The sequence below is a fragment of the Eriocheir sinensis genome, chromosome 29 (assembly GCF_024679095.1).
Source record: "Eriocheir sinensis breed Jianghai 21 chromosome 29, ASM2467909v1, whole genome shotgun sequence".
In the NCBI taxonomy this organism is placed as follows: Eukaryota; Metazoa; Arthropoda; class Malacostraca; order Decapoda; family Varunidae; genus Eriocheir; species Eriocheir sinensis.
Genome location: NC_066537.1, coordinates 9,566,999 through 9,586,998, shown reverse-complemented (window position 1 = coordinate 9,586,998; position 20,000 = coordinate 9,566,999). Strand labels below are relative to the sequence as shown.

The window sequence follows — 20,000 nt, the reverse complement described above, 5'->3', positions numbered from 1 at the left end:
GTGGTATTAATCTTTATATATATTTATTTGTTTTTTTATTTGTAAGAGCAGAAAATAATTAACTCGATCATCAGCGTATCAAATGTCGCAAAAACTCTTATGCATATGTTGAGGTTACGAAGAATGGTTAAAATAATATCTTGAGAGTGCAGAGAAGGAAAAAGTGATAAAGATTTGACGTTTAAGTGAATGGAAACAATAAAAGAAAGTTAGTTAGAGGAAGATGAAGGATTATAACATTGATTTAACGTATATATTGTTACCTGAGCAAACCCTAAAATTAATGAAAAAGTCTGATAATTAGATAAAAAAGTTAATCACACCTTTACGACGTCTAGGATAACCTCACCTGTAATTAACCTGTACAGAGACAACCTTTCTATTTTTCTATGTCCCCCCAAACAACAGCAACAATAACAACAACAACAACAACAACAACTTACCTTAATAGAAGATACCGTCCACCTCACCTTTTCCTTACCTTTCCTTACCTGTCAGTGACCTTGCAAACACACCTGTCAGCTCTTTCCCCTCGTTCCCACACACCTGTCACCTCCATTCCTCCTCCTCCTCCTCCTCCTGTTCCTGTCATCCTCCTTCCTACTTATCACCTCTTCCTTTTTTTTTCTCTTCCTCTTCCTCCTCCTTTGCGGAAATGAAGTGAGGAGGAAATATTAAGAGAAGGAAAGGAAGGGAAGATAGAATGAGAAGGAAAGGAAGAAGGAAAAACTGTCAAGAGAGAAATACTAAAAGAGGAAGTGATTGAAATGTTGAGGAAAAGAAGAGAGTAGAAGGAAAGAAAGAGGAAGAAAGGAGAAAAAAGTAAGAAGGAAATGAGAGGTAGAGAAAAACAATAAAAAATAAACGGAAAGAAATAATGAGAGAAAAAAGAATAGGCTTAGAAAAAATGAATAGGAAAGAAAGAATAAGAGAGAAAGAAAGAGAGAGAGAGAGAGAGAGAGAGAGAGAGAGAGAGAGGCGAAAATAGGAAAGAAGGAAGAGAAGAGAAACTAAGAGAGAGAAAGGAGTGGAGGAAAGACAGTGGAGGAGAAAGTGGAGGCCTATTAGGTGGAGGAGAAAGAGCGGTGATTGGTGGAGGTGAGGTCACGTGACTTATGACTTACCCCTTTGTTAGTCAGTCCAATCGGTCACGTCAGTCATGTTTATCTTGCTCACGAGTCAGTTAGTTTTTTTTCTTTGTCTCAAGCTGTCTGTCGATCTTTGTGTCTTGCTTATTGCCTTGTTTTTTTTTATTCTCTACCTCTTTTTTTCTCTACCTCATTCCTTTCTTTTTTTCATCTCTTTCTTTCGTCTTTTTTTTCTTTTCTTTCTTTTTTCTTTCTTCTCTTTCTTCTTCTTTCCTTCTTTCTTTCTTCTCTTTCTTTATTACTTCTCTTTCTTTCTTCTCTTTCTTACTTTTTTACTCACTATATTTTTTTTCTTAGTATCTATCTGTCTATATCTTGTTTTATTTCTTTCCTTTTATTTTTTTTCTCTCATTTCTTTTCTTAATTTTCACTTTCTTTTCCTATTTTCCATTTTTGCTTTTCTTTAATCTCCTTTTCCTGCTTCCTTCTCATTTCTTCATCTTTCACTTTACATTGAATCTCCTCTGTTTCCCCGGGGGCTTCGTGGTGCAGTGGTTAGCACACTCGGCTCACAACCGAGAGAGCCCGGGTTCGATTCCCGGACGGAGTGGAAAAATTTGGGCTGCTTTTCCGATACCCTACGCCCCTGTCCACCCAGCAGTGAATGGGTACCAGGTATTAATCGGGGGTTGTGTCCCGTCTCCCGGCTTTCTGTTCCTTTCTCCTATAAGTCCTTTCCCTTCTGTCTCTCTCCGGCATATGACCACAGATGTTGCGCCGACTAAATTAAGCTTTTCCTCTGCTTCCTCTTTCTCTCTCCTCTCCCTCCTTTCCATAGAAGTAGGTTTGACTGACTCTGATTTTACTGGTGATGGGAAAAAGTGAAGTTCAGTGAAAGTTTCGTGTACTGTACGTGGGTGTTGACTGAATGGGATGGGTTTGATTGATGAGAAAAACTAGTGATGAGTATTTTTTTGGTGTGTGTGTTTGTTCGTGACTCGATGATTTAAATATTTACTGGTGATGAGAATTTTTTTTTCGAAAGAGTGATGTTAATGTTTGTGTGTGTGTTTGTTGGTGATTGTTTGTATTTTAACTGGTGATGAAGAGTAACGAAGAGTGTTAATGGTTTTTTTTTGTGTGTGTGTTTGTGACTCGATGACTAATTACAGGTGGTGAGAAAAATAAACGTCAAAAGAGTGATGTTAATGTTTGTGTGTGTGTTTGTTGGTGAGTGTTTTTATTTTTTTAACTGATGAAAAACAACGAAGAGGTGTTAATGTTTTCCTTTTTTTTCTATTCTAGGATTTAAGATACTGACTGACTGGTTAAGAGAAAAACAGAAACATTAGTGTGGATAAGTTTTTTTTTGTGGTGGCAACAGTTTCGTCTTGAAAAAAAAGTAACAAGTGTTGAAACAAAGAGAAAAAGAGATAGAGAGAAAAAAAAATATCGTGGTTCCTTAACTTGAATTTGTTGAAAAAGAAACGTTATTATTATTATTATTATTTTTTTGGGTGATTACTAACACGGTGGTGATATAAGTGGTGTTACAATAATTGGTGGTGAAGGTCGAGTGGTGATCCTGAAGACTACCCAATCGAGGTGGTGATTCATACAACTCCACTGGTGATGACTGAGTGATGAAAATATAAATGGTGGTGAGCAGGTCGTGAAGTGGTGGTGACTGCCGGAGATTTTTCAGTGGTGGTGTTGTGTGTTTTTCAGCGATACTAACTCGAGTGGTGATGAAAATGGTGTTGCCTCAGAAATGGTGATGATGAGGTGGAAGGTCATCACCGGAGTGGAGTTTTAGTGGTGATGTGATGAGTTGTGTGATGACATAGAAAAAGAAAAAGGAAAAGGAGGACATAGAGAGGTCATCACCACCATCACCACTACCATCATCACCACCACCATGCTCTTCATCTATAATAATTCAAACGTAGGTACCATTATTATTATTATTATTATTATTATTATTATTATTATTATTATTATTATTATTATTATTGTGGAAGAAAGTGAAATGGGAAGGGAAAGTGAAGGGATAATTAGTTTTGAAGGGAAAGTGAAGGGGTAAGGGAGGCCTATCTACCCCCCTTCCCTCCTCCCCCTCCCCCCCTTTGACCTATTCTGACCCCTTCCCCCTTCCCCTTAACTCCCTTCCGTGACCCCTTCTCTTCTTCCCCTCTTCTTTTCCCCTTTTCCCTTCCTTCCCCCATCCCTTCTTTCCCCTTCCTGTCTTCCCTTTCTTCCCTCTTCCTTTCCTCCTCTTTCCCTTATTTTTTTTTCCTCCTCCCTTCCTCGTTTCCCCTTCTTGTTTTCCCTTCCTCCCCTTTCCCTCCTTCCCTCTTTTTTCTTCCCCCCTTTCCCTTACTTTCTTCCCTTTTCCCTTTCCTCTTTTCCCCTTCCTCTCTTTCCCTTCTTTCTTTCTCCTCTTTCTTCCCTTCCCTTCCTTTTCTCGCTTTCTTCCTTTTCTTCCTTCCTCCTTTCCCTTTCTTCCTTCCCTTTCCCCCCTCCTTCCCCTCACCTGTTCACCTCCTCCTCCTCCCCTCTCTCTACACCTCTCTCCTCCCCTCTCTCTACACCTCTCTCCTCCCCCTTCTCCCCCCTTCCCTTTCACCCCCTTCACCCCTCCATAACTCATCTGTCACTCCACCATATTTAACCACCGCATCCCCTTAATCTTCCCGGAGGAGGAGGTGGATGAGGCGATGGTGGTGGTTGCGTGAGGAAGAGGAGGTTGAAGATGGAACATTGCAACGGGGGAGGAGGAGGAGGAGGAGGAGGAGGAAGAAGAAGTAAAAGTTAGGAGGAGGAACTTATGAGACTGGGAAGAAGGAAGAGAAGATGGGAGGAGGAGGAGGAGGAGGAGGAGGAGAGGAAGGAAAGGAGTCGTGAGAGAAAGGGACGTGGGAGAGATTCTTATGGAGGAGGAGGAGGAGGAGAGACGAGGGAGGAGGAGGAGGAGGAGGAGGAGGAGGAGGAAGGATGTTATGTCTTCCTGTGTGGTTCCTGCTTTTCCTTTAGCGAGAGAGAGAGAGAGAGAGAGAGAGAGTACAGAATCTTCTCCTTTAACTAACTAACCTATTGGTGACACCATTTGACCTCTCTCTCTCTCTCTCTCTCTCTCTCTCTCTCTCTCTGTCTGTGTTTCCTTTATGTAGTTTTAAATATTGTAAGATACGTAAACACACACACACACACACACACACACACACACACACACACACACACACACCTTTTTGGTCCCGCACACACACACGTTGATGAGAGGACCAGCAATTCTTCCTCCTCCTCCTCCTCTTCCTCCTCCTCCTCTTCCTCCTCCTCCTCATTGTTTTCCTTCATTCTTTTCTCTTTATTTTGTTGATCTCATTTTCTTTTCTTTTTTCCTCGCTGTTATTTCCCTTATTGCCTCTCGATATTTTGCTCCTCCTCCTCCTCTTCCTCCTCCTCCTCCTCCTCCTCCTCCTTCTCCTCCTCTTTATTGACCTCATTAGGTCCTATATTGGTCAGTCTCCTCCTTTTATTGTGTTTGTGTGTGTGTGTTTTGGTGGTACGTGTTGAGAGAGAGAGAGAGAGAGAGAGAGAGAGAGAGAGAGAGAGAGAGAGACGTTAGTGATATTAAACAAATATAAAAAAATAAAAATTGCACACACACACACACACACACACACACACACACACACACACACACACACACACACACACACACACACACATTTTATCTAACATTTTGTCTTTTTGTTGCATAGAAAAATCGAAGTTGCATTTTTTATTTATATTTTTTATTCTCATTCTGTACCTTTCTGCATAGCACCAATTATTTTTCCACGTTTGTTAATATATTTCTTTACGGGCACATGTGTTTTTATTTTTATTTTCAAACTCACTAACTTGTTTTTATAAATTGAATCACCTGCTCTGCTTCCCTCACGCCTGCCTTCCACACCTGCTCCTTTGCTACTTATCACCATTACCTCTACAACCTTCATTTTAACGATTGTGTTCCCCCAGCATCATCACCTCTTTTCACCCATCCTTTTAACACCTTAACAACACCATTTATGAACACCTTTGGAACCCCATTTATTCTTTCTTTCTTTATTATTTATTTATTCATTTATTCCTTTTCACACTTCAGATGATTTACGTCACCATTTAACCGCAATAATTTAGCACCTGCGCTCACCTTTACGCCTCTAATTAACACCTGCATCAAACCGCTTCATTTTTGCACCTGAGCCTTGATTTTCTTTTTTTCTTTTTCTTTCTGTGTTTTCTTTTATGTTTTTCTGTATTTATTTTTTCCTTGTTTTTTTTTTTCAGTGGTGTTGCTGTTTTTTCTTTCTTATTCTGTAATTCTCTCGACGTTTGTTGTTAATTATTGTTTTTGTCATCGTTTATTTTTTTCCGTCCTTACCTTACTTTACTTAATTTCACCTTACCTTACCTTACTTAATTTCACCTTACTTTATTTTATCTTACCTTGCCTTGCCATGCCTTGCTTTCCTTAACCTTACTTTACTTTGCCTTGCCTTGCTTTACCTAACCTCACCTTACTTTACCTTACCTTACTTTACCTTACCTTTCTCTACCTTACCTTACTTTACCTTACCTTACTTTACCTTACCTTATTTTACCTTACCTTAGTTACCTTACCTTACCTTACGTTACCTTACCTTACTTTACCTTACCTTACCTTTCCTTTCTTTACTTTACCTTACCTTAGTTACCTTACCTTATGTTACCTTACCTTACCTTACCTTACCTTACTTTACCTTTCCTTTCCTTTCCTTACCTAACCTTACTTTACCTCACTTTACCTTGCCTTGCCTTGCCTTGCCTTGCCTTGCCTTGCTTTGCTTTACCTAACCTCATCTTACTCTATCTTACCTTACCTTTACCTAACCTAACCTTACTTTACTAACCTGACCTAACCTGAACCTAACCTTGCTTGCCGTACCTTACCTCACCCTAACCTAACCTAATCTTACCTTACCTTACCTTACCTTACCTTACCTTACTGTATTTTACCCTAACCTAACCTTACCTAACCTTTAATTTAACACCCCCTTCTCCTCTCCCTTCACACCTGTCTAACACCTGATTTTCCTCCTCTCCCTTTTCCCCTCCCTTACCTTACCTTTACCCTACCTCACCTAACCTAACCCTACCTTACCTTTAATTTAACATACCTACCCTCCCACCTGTCTAACACCTGGTCTTTCCCCTTTTACTTACCCTTTTCCCCTCCCTTACCTTACCTTACCTTTACCTTACCTAACCTCACCTTTCCTTACCTTTAGTTTCACATACCTGCCCTCCCACCTGTCTAACACTTGGTCTATCCCCTCCGTTCGCAGGTGAGTAGCCGTGGCGTGGAGTGATTAGCTGCAGGGCCGCCTCACTCCACTTCCTCTCTCCCTTACTCACTCCTGTAGTCACTCGTTAACTCACTCCCTTCGCTCGTTCGCTGTGTCATGGTGAGTAGAAGATGACGAAGATGTTGATTGTTGGCTGTTTTGTGGACGTCTTGTGTTGCTGTTTGTGTTGTTGTGTTGGGTTAGGTTAGGTTAGTTTGTGTTGAGATGGAAGAGGAAGATGTGGTTGGTTTGATGAAGTGTTGTCTTGTGTTGCTGTTTGTGTTGTTGTGTTGAGTTAGGTTAGTGTTTGTGTTAAGATGAAAGAGTAAGATGATGTTGGTTTGGTGAAGTGTTGTCTTGTGTTGCTGCTTGTGTTCTTATTGTGTTAGTTTGTTAGTGTTAGTGGTGAAGTGTTACAAGGCTGTTAGTGTTAGTTGTGGAGAGTGTTACAAGGTTGTTAGTGTTAGTGGTGAAGAGTGTTGCAAGATTGTTAGTGGTGAAGAGTGTTGAAGTTTTGTCCTCTGTTTCTGTCGTTGTTGTTAGTGGTGGTGGGTGTTGTGTTTATGTTGTTAGTGTTAGTGGTGGAAAGTGTGTTGCCATCGTTGTTGTGTTATAGTGATGGAGGGTGTTGTGTGTTGTGTTGCAGTGTTGTGGTTTGTATTGTGGTGCTGGGGAAAGGTGTTGCAGTGTTAGGTTAGGTTAGGGGTGGAGGATGTTGCAGTTCTTGTGTTCTTGGTTGTGTTAGTTTGTTAGTGAAGGCAGAAAAAAAAGAAAATAAAGGACAAGAAACATAAAAAGAAAAAGAGAGAAGTAGAATAAATAAACACAGATAGAAAAAACAAAGTAAAATAAGTAGGTTGTGTTGTGTTAGAATTCTGGATATGTTGCAAAGAATAATAAGAAGGATAGTTGTGAAGGAGAAAGGAATCTTGTGTTACCATATACATAGGAGAAAAATAAAAATAAAATAAGTAGGTTGTGTTGTGTTAGAAGTCTGGATATGTTGCAGAGAATAATAAGAAGGATAGTAACTGTTGTGAAGGAGAAAGGAATCTTGTGCTACTATATACATAGGAGAAAAATAAAAATAAAATAAGTAGGTTGTGTTGTGTTAGAAGTCTGGATATGTTGCAGAGAATAATAAGAAGGATAGTAACTGTTGTGAAGGAGAAAGGAATCTTGTGTTACTACATACATAGGAACACATAGGAAGGATTTTAGGGAGGAAAAGAAAGAAGAAAAGAAGGAACTATATTTTTGAGTACCTTGTTTATTTATTTTATTTATTTTTTTGTCCTTATTTCTGACGTTATTTATTTTATTTATTTTTTTATCTGTATTTTTGACGTTATATTCAGTGAAGGACATCAACGTAGGACCCTTTTCTTTGTGTTGCTGTGGCTTTGGGTTGATGTGTTTTGAAGGATAAAATAGGCATCTCGTCTTGCTACATTTTATTCAGTGAAGGATATCGGTGTAGGATCTCTCTTCTTTGTGCCGCGTGAAGGATGCCTGTAGGAGTGACGGAGAGCGGCTCGTGCGTCTCGGGGGGGGTGGGTTGTGCCGTGAAGGATCGCATTGGCAGGACTGAAGGACGTGAAGGAGCTGTGATGGTGAAGGATTTTGGGGAGGGAAAGAAAGAAGGAAGGAAGGAAGGGAATTTTTGCGTATCTTTTTTTTTTTTTTTTTTTTAACTTATTGTTTCTTGGAAGGAATTTGAGGGAAAAGAAAGGAAGAGAAATTTGACGCACCTTGTTTTTCTTATTTTTTTTGTTCATTATTTATTATTTTTTTTTCTTTTTCCATTTTATTGTCATTATTTTGCTTTTTTTCTTCATATTTCTTTTTCTTTCTTTCGTAGTTTCTGTTTCTTTGTGTCTCATTTTTTATCTTCCTCTTTTCTTCTTTCTTCGTCTTTTTGTCGTCCTTATTTTCATCCTTTTTCTCTATTTTTTTATCCATTTGTATTTTTTTCTTGTTCATTTTTTTCTTTTCATTCATTTTTCATTTATTTACTTTTTCTGCAGTTTTCTTTGTCTGTCTCTTTCGTCGTTTCTCGTTTTTCTGTCATTTTTTCATTATTTTCTTTCTTGTCTTTCCGTCTTATTGTCTGTACTTATTTCTTTCATTCTGTTCTCTCTAAATTATTATCCATTTCTGTATATTTCATTGATTTATTACTTATTTCCATACTTTATTACTTTTTCGTCTGTGTGTGGGTGTGTGGGTACGTGCGTGTGTTGGGGGGGGGGGGCAGGGGGGCAGGGGTTTCAGGATTCACGAGGGGATCCTGCGGCGTGGAGGGATCAGGGAAGGATTTATGTGGGATTAGTGCGGCGGGATTACTCCAGGCGGCGCTGCGGGTTGGGGTCATTTATTTGTTGTATTTATTTTATTGTGGCTTTTATTTTTATTCCCGGAGGTTTTATTTAGTTCATTATTTACTACTACTGTTACTACTACTACTTTTTTTTCTGTTTTCTTCTCTACCTTTTCTTGTTTTCTTTTAGTATTTTTTCTTCATATTTTCCTTATTTTCTTTTTGTATTTTTTCTTCATCATCCTACTACTACTACTACTACTACTACTACTACTACTACTACTACTACTACTACTACTACTACTACTACTACTGTCTTTTTCTTTTTATATATATATTTTTTTACCATCATTATCACTTGAGGGTTGAAGTCGAACAAACCACACACACACACACACACACACACACACACACATCCTCATTCCTGTGTGTGTGTGTGTGTGTGTGTGTGTGTGTGTGTGTGTGCGGAAGTTGGTGTTACAAGCATCGTTAACACCTGACGTCTTGGCCATCATTATTGCGGCTACCTGAGTTACACCTGAAGGAGGAGGAGGAGGAGGAGGAGGAGGAGGAGGGAGTGAGGGTGGTGGCGATATGGAAAAAGTAAAATGCTTGCTGAAATATATGAGTGGTCTGCTTGTAAATAGGAGGAGGAGGAAGAGGAGGAGGAGGAGGAGGAAGAAGGAGATACACACACTAAGTAAAATGTTGGCAAAAATATGTGTGTGTGGTTTACTGCACGGAGGAGGAGGAGGAAGAAGGAGGGGGAGGAAGAGGAAGCAGAAGACCACCAAGGAAGAAGAAGGAGGAGGAGGCGTAACCAGGAAGAACAGGAACAGGAAGAGGTAGAAAACAAACAGACGAACAAACAGACAAGTGAAATAGGAGGAAGATATGAGGGGGGAAATAATTGCAGAAGATAGACAAAAAAAAGAACAAAATAGCAGTAGGAGGAGGAGGAGGAGGAGGAGGGAAAATCGATGAAGAATGTGAGGAAAAAAATAAATAGGACTCCTGCTGGCCGCTCTTTAGTCCCCCACATCAAGGAAGGAAGAGAGGAAGGAAGGAAGGAGGAAAGGAAGGAAGGAAGAGAGGAAGAAAGTTGTGGCCATTCTCTTCAGGACGTTTACTGTTCTTCTTCTTCTTCTTCTTCTTTTTCTTCTTCTTCTTCTTCTTCTTTTTCTTCTTCTTCTTCACCTTCTTCTGTTTTGCTGTTCTTGTGTTTTTTTTCTTTCAGCGTTGTCTTTTTCCCTTTCTTTCTTCATTGCTTTCTTTCTTTTTTTCCCTCTTCTTTTTCTTCTTCTTCCTCTTCTTTGTTTTTTTCTATTTTTTCGTCTCATTTTCTTTAATCTAATTTTTTTTCTTTTCTTTTTCTTCTTTATTTTTATTCTCCTTTTTCTTCCTTTTCCTCCACAATCTCCCTCTCCTCCCCTTCATAATCCCTCGTTACACACACACACACACACACACACACACACACACACACACACACACACAGCCCATTAGTTCTCGTCACTCATTAATTATACTCATGATTATTATATTCCTTTTGTTTGAGAGAGAGAGAGAGAGAGGTTTTAATTTCTCTCATTACTGTTTTTCTCATGCGAGGAAAATTTTAAGATAACTTTCCTCCTCCTCATTTTCCTTCTCTTCCTCCTCCTCATTTTCCTCCTCCTCCTCCTCCTTTTCCTTCTCTTCCTCCTCCTCCTCCTCCTCCTCCTTCTCCACTGTAACGAATGATGATGAGAATTTTAATGTGGCAGAAGATGAGAGACTTGCCTGTGTGTGTGTGTGTGTGTGTGTGTGTGTGTGTGTGTGTGTGTGTGTGTGTGTGTGATATTGTGCGTGACGTAAATTATTCCTAATCTCGGTTGTTATTATTATTATTATTATTATTATTATTATTATTATTATTATTATTATTATTATTATTATTATTATTATTATCATTGTTATTATTATCATTATTATTATTGTTATTATTATCTTTATTATTATTGTTTTTATTCACACGTGTTTACATTGATTACTTTATTGTTGTTGTTGTTGTTGTTGTTGATAATGAGGGAAAGCGTTATTGTGTTAGGAATCGATTTTGGGATCAGTATTCTCTCTCTCTCTCTCTCTCTCTCTCTCTCTCTCTCTCTCTCTCTCTCTCGCTGAGCTATATTTAATGTCCTTCGCTGAGCCCTCGTGTTTTTCTCTCCTGTTTTCCACTTGTTTTTCTCTTCCAATTTACGTTTTATTTTAATTTTTTTATTTTTTATTTTTTTACTTTTTGGAAATTAGAGAAAATGGAAAATATGATAAAGGGAAGGAAAGAAGGGGGGATAGGGAAAGAAGGCAAAGTGAGGAAGGGAAAATAATAGAAAGAAGAGAAGGGGAAGGAAAGAAAAAGAAGGGAAAGGAGAGAAAAAGAAGGGAAAGGAGAGAGAAGAAAAGGAAAAAAAAGGAAAAAGGAAGGACACGGAAAGGAAAAGAGAGCAAAGGGAAGGAAAGGAAAAGAAAACTAAAGCAAGGTCATACTAAGCAAAAAAGACGGAGAGGGAAAAAAAGAAAAGATAAAAGAAGGGAAATGCAAGAAATGGAACGCAAAGGAGTAGAAAAAAAGAAAAGGGGAAGGAAGAAAATAAAAGAAGGGCAGGTAAAGGAAAGGAAAAATATATAGAATGATAAACTAAGGAAATGAGAGAGAACGGAAAAATATAAGAAAGTAAAGATAAGATAAGGTTACAGATTTAGGTCCAGAAAAAAAAAGATAAAACAGGGCAGAGCAAGGAAAGAGAAAATAGAGAATGACAAACTAAGGAAATGAGAGAGAACGAAAAAATATAAGAAAGTAAAGATAAGATAAGGTAAGGTAAGGTTAGAGATTTAGGTCCAGAAAAAAAAAAAAGATGAAACAGGGCAGAGCAAGGACAGAGAAAATAGAGAATGACAAACTAAGGAAATGAGAGAGAACGAAAAAATATAAGAAAGTAAAGATAAGATAAGGTAAGGTAAGGTTAGAGATTTAGGTCCAGAAAAAAAATAAAAAAAGATAAAACGGGGCAGAGCAAGGAAAGAGAAAATAGAGAATGACAAACTAAGGAAATGAGAGAGAACGAAAAAATATAAGAAAGTAAAGGTAAGGTAAGGTAAAGTTACAGATTTAGGTCCAGAAAAAAAAAAAGATAAAACAGGGCAGAGCAAGGAAAGAGAAAATAGAGAATGACAAACAAAGGAAACGATAGAGAACGAAAAATTAACCCAATTGAAGGCAAGGTAAGGTAACATATTTAGGTCCAGAAAAGGAGAAGGAAAAAGATAAAGAGTAAATATAGAATGATAAATTAAGGAAACGATAGAGAACAAAAAAAATAACAAGTGCAGGCAAGATAAGATTAGGTAAGGTAAGGCAAGGTAGCAGATTTAGGTCCACAGGTGTTCTAACTTCACCTCCACACCTGGGCTTGTTTGTCATGGCAGGAAGGGGACCCAGCGCCATTACCATCATTAGAGTCTAGGGAGGCAGACGTTGTTATGGAGTGTTTGTTTGTGACCTTGATTTTGTTTACGTCCGTGTGTGTGTGTGTGTGTGTGTGTGTGTGTGTGTGTGTGTGTGTGTGTGTGTGTGTGTGTGTGTGTGTGTGTGTGTGTGCTCGTCCTTTCCTTTCTTTTATTTCTTTATCCTATTCTTTCTGTTTCTTTCCTCCTCTTCCTTTGTCCTTGTTTTCCCCCCTTTTTTTATCTTTTATCTTCCTTTATTTCTGTTCTTTACCTCTTCTTTGCTTCTTTCCTTTCTCTTTCCTCTCCTTTCCTTTCCTTTTCCTTTCCATTCTGTTTCCTTCGTTCCATTCTTTACCTTTTCTCATTTTCGCTTCCCTTCCATTTTCTTTTTTTTATCTTCCCCTTTTTCCTTTTCTTTCTTTCCCTCCTCCTTCCTTATCAACTAGTTTCTTCTTTTATATATCTTCCTTTCTTTCCTTTCAATAATCTGTTTTCCTTTTCCCTTTCTCTCCATTGTCTTCTTTCGTTTATATTCCCTTCTTTCCTTTCATTTATTTTCCTTTCCCTTTCTTTCCATTTTCTTTCATTTATCTCTCCCCCTTTTTTTCCAGTTCCTATTCAGTTCCTTCCTTTCCCTTGCCCTCCCTTCTGTCTCCTTTCCCTTATCTCTCCTTCTTTCCTTTCCCTTATCTCTCCTTCTTTCCTTTCCCTTATCTCTCCTTCTTTCCTTTCCCTTATCTCTCCTTCTTTCCTTTCCCTTATCTTTCCTTCTTTCCTTTCCCTTATCTCTCCTTCTTTCCTTTCCCTTATCTCTCCTTCTTTCCTTTCCCTTATCTCTCCTTCTTTCCTTTCCCTTATCTCTCCTTCTTTCCTTTCCCTTATCTCCTTCTTTCCTTTCCCTTATCTTTCCTTCTTTCCTTTCCCTTATCTCCTTCTTTCCTTTCCCTTATCTCTTCTTCTTTCCTTTCCCTTCCCTTATCTCCTTCTTTTCTTTCCCTTATCTCTCCTTCTTTCCTTTCCCTTATCTCTCCTTCTTTCCTTTCCCTTATCTCTCCTTCTTTCCTTTCCCTTATCTCTCCTTCTTTCCTTTCCCTTATCTCTCCTTCTTTCCTTTCCCTTATCTCTCCTTCTTTCCTTTCCCTTATCTCTCCTTTCCTTTCCCTTATCTCTCCTTCTTTCCTTTCCCTTATCTCTCCTTCTTTCCTTTCCCTTATCTCTCCTTCTTTCCTTTCCCTTATCTCTCCTTCTTTCCTTTCCCTTATCTCTCCTTCTTTCCTTTCCCTTATCTCTCCTTCTTTCCTTTCCCTTATCTCCTTCTTTCCTTTCCCTTATCTCTCCTTCTTTCCTTTGTCCTTATCTTTGTTTTTTTTGTCCTAATCTTTTTCCTTTTCTGGGTCCGTGAATGTTTCCTTATCCATGTAGTGTGTCCTTGTTCTTGTCCTTGTTCTTATCAGTAGAGAATCACGGACACACCAACGCTTATCTTGACACTATCTTTATCCTTTTACTTATCCAATTATCTTCTCCACTTACTTACTCTTCTGTTTTCATCCTCCTCCTCCGTAACTTCATGACATCTTCCTCCTCTTCCTCCTCCTCCTCCATCCTTCCTTCTTTGTAAACCCAGCTCCTCCTTTTCTTCCCGAATTTGATAACCCAAGACTTCCACCTCCTCCTCTTCCTCTTCCTCTTCCTCCTTATTCCTTCCTATTCTAGCCACTCCTTTCTCTTATTTCTTTGTCTTCCTCATTTTTCTCAAGCTATTTTCTCTTACTATTTGTCTTTTCTATTTTTTTGTTTCTCCTTTTATTTTCCCTTCAGCTAGTTACTCCTTCCTCCATTATTTCCTCCTCCTCTTCCTCCCCTTCTTTCTCATCCTCATTTTCCCCCTCCTCCTCCTCCTCCTCCTCATCTTCCCCCTCCTCCTCCTCCTCCTCCTCCTCCTCCTCCTCCTCATATCATCATCATCATAATCCCTTCCTAAACAAATCCCACATAAATCCCACTCATCCATTATCTCATGCACTCTTATTAACACCTTCCCCCTGTTCCTCCTCCCCCAGGGGCTGCCGATCATCCAGGAGCTGACGCACAAGTATGGGCTGCCGCCGGAGCTGGGGGACGCCACCCTGGGCCAGCGGCTGGAGGACTTGCGGGAACACATCAGGAAGGAGATACGCAAGGAACTCAAGATTAAGGAAGGGGCGGAGAACCTCAGACGGGTGACCACTGGTGGGTGAAGGGGAGAGGGGGGTGGAAAGGGGTGGAACATGAAAGGGGGGGGAGGGGGGACGGGTTTAAAACGGTTGTGTTAGGTTAAGTAAATATGTTAGTTTTTCATTATCATTATCATTTTTTTTTTTTTGCATCATTGTCCATTGTCTTGTTTGTGGAAGGAGGGATGGGGGTGGAAGGGGGGAAGGAGGAGGAGGGTAGAAGGGGGGGAAGGGGAGAGGGGGGTGGAAGGGGGGAGGGAGGAGGGGGAAGGGGAGAGGGGGGTGGAAGGGGGAGAGGGGGGTGGAAGGGGAGAGGGGAGGGTGAAGGGGGGGAGGGGGGAAGGGGGGGAGTGGGAAGGGTTTAAAAGGGGGGTGTTAGGTTAAGTAAATATATGTTAGTTTTTCATTGTCATCATTTTTGTCTTTTTTTATTATTTGTATCATTTTCCATTGTCTTGTTTGTGTTTTCCTCTGTTTGTTTCTTCCCCTTTTTTAAATTTTCATTCCCTCTTTTTCTTCTTGTAATTTCCTTTCTCGTTCATTCTTCCTTTCTACTATTTGTCATTTTTTTTTTCATTCCTCAATTTTTCCTCTCCCTTCTTCCATCCCTCCTCCATCCCTTCTTTCCTCCTTTCTTCTCCCTTCTTTCCTTTCTTTCATTCTTCCTTTTCCATTTCTTTTTTCTTCCTCTGACTTTCATTCTTTTTTCCTTTTCTTTTTAATCACTTTTCTCCATTCCTCTATCCCTCCCTTCTTCCTTCCTTCCTTCCTTCCTTCCTTCCTTTCTTTCTTTCTTTCTTTCTTTCTTTCTTCCTTCCTTCCCTCCTTCCCTCCCAGTAACAATATTCTTAGCAACAACAACAACAACAACAACAATATCCCCCCCCCCCCTTCCACCACCACCACCTGTCACACACTACACACTTACCCTGCCTCCACACCTTCCCACACCTGTCTGCTACACCTGTGACGGTCTAATTCACACCTGCCCGCCGCACACCTCCCATTACTCACTCACTGTCCACACCTGTCTGCCACCTGTTGCCTCACTTACCTCTTTATTGTGGTTTTAACTTTAATTTATATTTACCTGTTGCATGTTACCTGTTTGTGTCTGTTCACCTCACACCTGTAATCACTCACTCACTCACTCATTCAGGTAGTTATTTTGATGTTTACCTGTTGACTCACTTGACTTTTATTGTGGATTTATTTATGTTTAGCTGTTACCTCTGTCTGTCTTCCTGTCTGTCTGTCTGTCTGTTCTCCTCACACCTGGAATCACTCACTTTCACTCGCTCACACATTCACTCATATAGAAACGCAGCAATCTTTATGTTCCTTATAGCCTTAGTTTAGTTACTCATTCATTCACGCGCTCACTTTCATTTACTTAGAAACATGGTAATTTTAATGCTATTTTGTTTATCTAGTGTCCCTTTTTATTAGTCAGTCAGTAAGTCAGTTAAGTTAGTTAGCTATTCATTCATACATTTATTCACTCACTCAGTTACTCAGAAACATGGTAATCTTACTTTCCCATAGCCTTTTATCAGTTAGTCAGTCAGTAAGTTAGTTAATCAGTCAGTCAGTCAGTCAGTCAGTCATTTAGTCAGTTAGTCAGTTAATTGGTCAGTCAGTCAGTCAGTTAGTCAGTCATTTAGTCAGTCAGTTAGTCAGTCAGTAAGTTAGTTAATCAGTCAGTCAGTCAGTCATTTAGTCAGTCAGTCAGTCATTTAGTCAGTCAGTCAGTCAGTCATTTGGTCAGTCAGTCATTTAGTCAGTCAGTCAGTCAGTCATTTAGTCAGTCAGTCAGTTAGTCATTTAGTCAGTCAGTCATTTAGCCAGTCAGTTAGTCAGTCATTTAGTCAGTTAGTCAGTCAGTCAGTCATCACTCACTCACTCACTCACCCACCACTCACTCACTCACTCACTCACTCACCCACTCACTCACTCACTCGCTCACTCACTGATCCACAAACGCAGACACATTCCTCTTTCTCATTTACCTTTCATCACTCACTCACTCACATTCACCTGCTATCACCTAATCAGCCAATCTCGCTCTCCATCACCTGTCGGCATATAATTATAGAGCTCATTATCAGCGTGACACCTGCCCGTATGTAGCAAAGGTGTGCGTCATGTTAATTAATTAGGTGATGGATGGCTCTCTCGTTATCTCCAATGAGTGCTTAATTAGAGGTAAATTGTGCTGATAAATAGATAGTGTTTATTTATTATTTTTTATTTATACATCATTTTGAAACACCAACAACACTCTTTTGAACTCAGCTTTATAGGGGCAGTGATCCTTCCTTACTCTCTCCCTGCCTTCCCTTCATTTTTTCCATCCATTATTTCTTATTTTCTTCCTTTTTATTTTCCTTTCGTTCGTTCATTTTTTCCAGTCTTCGCTCTTTGTCTTTCTTTCATTCTTTCTCCCTTCCTTTACTTTTCCCTTCTTCCATCAGCTGGCTTTTTTTCCATTATTTTTTTTTCCCCTTGAGCTGCTTTCTTTACTGTAGCCCCCCCCAAAAAAAAACAACAACAACATTGCAACACGACTAACATCACAAGAATATCATAGTCCGTCCTCACTACCACTCTTAACACCACCCACACTAACACCCCACCTAACACTACCTTTTAAAACCACTAACACATTCCTAACACCAAATTAACACCACCACTATCACACCACATCATTTTATTATTTTTCCTAACACGGTCTCACAGCACATAATTTAATCTTATCACCTACTCAATGCTTCCTCTCCCTTCTTCCAACCCTCCTCCTCCATCCCTTCTTTTCTCCTTTCTTCTCCCTTCTTTCCTTTCTTTCATTCTTCCTTTTCCATTTCATTTTTTTCTTTTTTCTTCCTCTGACTTACTTTCATTCTTCTTTCCCTGTTTTTTTAATCACTTTTCTCCATTCCTCTACACCTCCCTTCTTTCTTCCTTCCTTCCTTTCTTCGTAACACCGCATTTTAATACCTCTTTTCTCTTAACACCAAATCTAACTAACACAGCCACTTCATAACACCATTCCAGCATCACCTAACACCACCACTAACACACCTGCCTCCCCTCAGACCGGCGGGCGCTGCAGGACGTGAGCCACATGGTGAAGGAGGCGAACAGCAAGTTGTCCGCGCTGCAACATGAGCTGCAGGAACTCGACTCGCAGATCCTCCTCACGCAGGGCCAGGCCGGCGCGCCCCTCGACCACCACGCCTTCACTACCAACATACTGGGTGAGTGGGAGGCTGTAGGGTCAAGTTTGTGAGTGTGCAGGGTGTAAGAAGAGGGCTCGGGAGGGTGACTGTGTACTTTTCGTGTATGTGTGTGTGATGCGTTGGTGTTTGTGTATAATTCCGTGTTTCTGTGAGTGTGTGTGGGGGGAGGGTGTACGAGAGGGTATAGTGCTTGGGAGAGGGTGTAGGGTGTATAATTGAAGATCTAGAAAAGTGTATCTTGTTTTTTGTGTTAATTTAGACCCAGTGAGTGTGTTTACGAGTGTTTGTAAATATGGAACCTGAGTGTGTGTTTTGTGTTTGAAAGAGTGTATAAGAAAGGCCTGTGTGGGTGTGAAAAGGTGTTGGGTGTAGCTGGAAGGTCTGAGTGGGTGTATGTGTGTGTAAGAGGGTGTATAGTTGTGTGTGGGGATGGGAGGGGAGGGCGTGTGTTTGTATAACTGTGTACGCGGCTGTCATTGGCTACCTGTTGATTAGAGCATTCTCACCTGTGCTGATTAGATTGTGTACCTGTGAGTGTGTGTGTGTGTGTGTGTGTGTGTGTGTGTGTGTGTGTGTGTGTGTGTGTGTGTGTGTGAGAGAGAGAGAGAGAGAGAGAGAGAGAGAGAGAGAGAGAGAGAGAGAGAGAGAGAGTTGGGAGGATAATGATAACCAGAAACGGATGGAGAAGGAGGAGGAGGAGGAGGAGGAGGAGTAAGGGAGATAGATGGAGGTGGAGGAGGAGGACAAGAGGAGGAGGAGGAGGAGGGAGTGAGGGGGGGATCGGATGGAGATAAGAAGGGGGGGAGGGGTAAGGGCTAAATACGGGAGAGAGAGAGAGAGAGAGTGAGAGAGAGAGAGAGAGAGAGAGAGAGAGAAACACTTGTGACATCTTAGTTGTGATCTGGCTTTTAGTGAGTGAGTGTGTCTCTCTCTCTCTCTCTCTCTCTCTCTCTCTCTCTCTCTCTCTCTCTCTCTCTCTCTCTCTCTCTCTCTCTCTCTCTCTCACATCCTGTCCCTCGTCAGTGTTACAGGAATCACCACAGTTACCTCACGTAGGAAATTTTGTCATCACTACCATCACCACCACCACGACCATCATCACCGCCACCATCATCACCACCACCACCACCACCATTTTTTTTTAGTATAGGAATCAACAAGAAAAAAAAAAAAACTACTACTACTACTACTACTACTACTACTACTACTACTACTACTACTACTGATTTCCTTCACTATCACCACCACTATCACCACCACCACCACCACCCTTACTAGTATAACCTTTAGTAGTGGTGGTGGTGTGTTTTGGTGGTGATAAAGTGCTGGTGGTGGTGATAGTGGTGGTGAGAGTCGTTTTAGTGGTGTTGGTTTTGGTGATGATGGTGGAAGTGGTGATATGGTTACAAAGTTAGCTAATTTGGTGGTGGTGATGGTGGTGATGACGCAGTTTGGTGTGTGTGGTGAACTATTGGCGGTGATGATAGTGATGTGGTGATGATGAAAAGTGATGTTGTTTTTCTCTCGTGGTGGTGAAGGTGTTGAAAGAGTGAAGTGAGATTGGTGATGATCGAGAGCTCCTGGTGGTGAGTGAGTGACCGGCCGATGGTGGTGATGCTGGTGGTGGTGAGAAAATTAAAATAAAAGGAAGAAAAAGAAAAGAAAAGTGATAGAAAAGAGAAATAATAAGAAAGGAAGAAAGGAAGGAAGGAGAAAAGAACAAGCAAAAAACAGAAAGAGAAGAAGAAAAAGAGAAACGAATGAGAGAAAAAGAATAAGCAAAAGATAAGAGAGGAGAATATAACTGCGTAGAGAAAGAGAGAGAGATAGAGAGAGAGAGAAAGAAGGGGAATAAGAAAATAAAGTGGAGTCATAAGAAAAATAATTACTATAGAATATATTGAATAAGAAAAAAAACAATAATAATAATAATAATAATAGTAATAATAATAATTGGTGGTGATCTTAGTAGTGGTCAAGAAACTACCACTACTACTACTACTACTACTACTACTACTACGGTGAAAATGGAGGAGGAAATTAAGGGTAAATAGTTAATCTAAATACTATCACACACACACACACACACACACACACACACACACACACATATGGTACCACTTTAACCTTTCAGCTTTTTATTTTTTTATTCGTTTGCAGTTTCTGATTGATATGCGTGTGTGTGTGTGTGTGTGTGTGTGTGTGTGTGTGTGTGTGTGTGTGATAGACAGATAGATAGTTAAGTAGATACAAGGAGGAGGAGGAGGAGAAGG

The 20,000-nt window shown here is 40.2% G+C and overlaps 1 protein-coding gene and 1 long non-coding RNA gene across 13 annotated transcripts in view; both read left to right on the top strand.

Moving 5' to 3' along the window:
* Nucleotides 1-20,000, top strand: part of LOC127004999 (serine/threonine-protein kinase N-like) — a 211,357-nt gene that overhangs the window by 39,054 nt on the left and 152,303 nt on the right. For 4 of the 12 annotated variants that reach the window (XM_050873425.1, XM_050873424.1, XM_050873433.1 and 1 more), the window contains 2 exons: nt 14,336-14,504; nt 17,584-17,745. In XM_050873425.1, coding sequence (XP_050729382.1) covers nt 14,336-14,504; nt 17,584-17,745 — 331 coding nt within the window. Of the gene's footprint in view, nt 1-2,393; nt 3,034-6,460; nt 6,581-14,335; nt 14,505-17,583; nt 17,746-18,618; nt 18,643-18,761; nt 18,780-19,265; nt 19,774-20,000 lie in introns of those variants that run through there. The other 8 variants (XM_050873431.1, XM_050873432.1, XM_050873426.1 and 5 more) reach the window with 6 other exon arrangements.
* On the top strand, nt 6,599-7,661 carry LOC127005008 (uncharacterized). The gene is made up of 2 exons (XR_007758210.1): nt 6,599-7,435; nt 7,561-7,661. It is a non-coding gene; the product is annotated as an uncharacterized LOC127005008 (long non-coding RNA).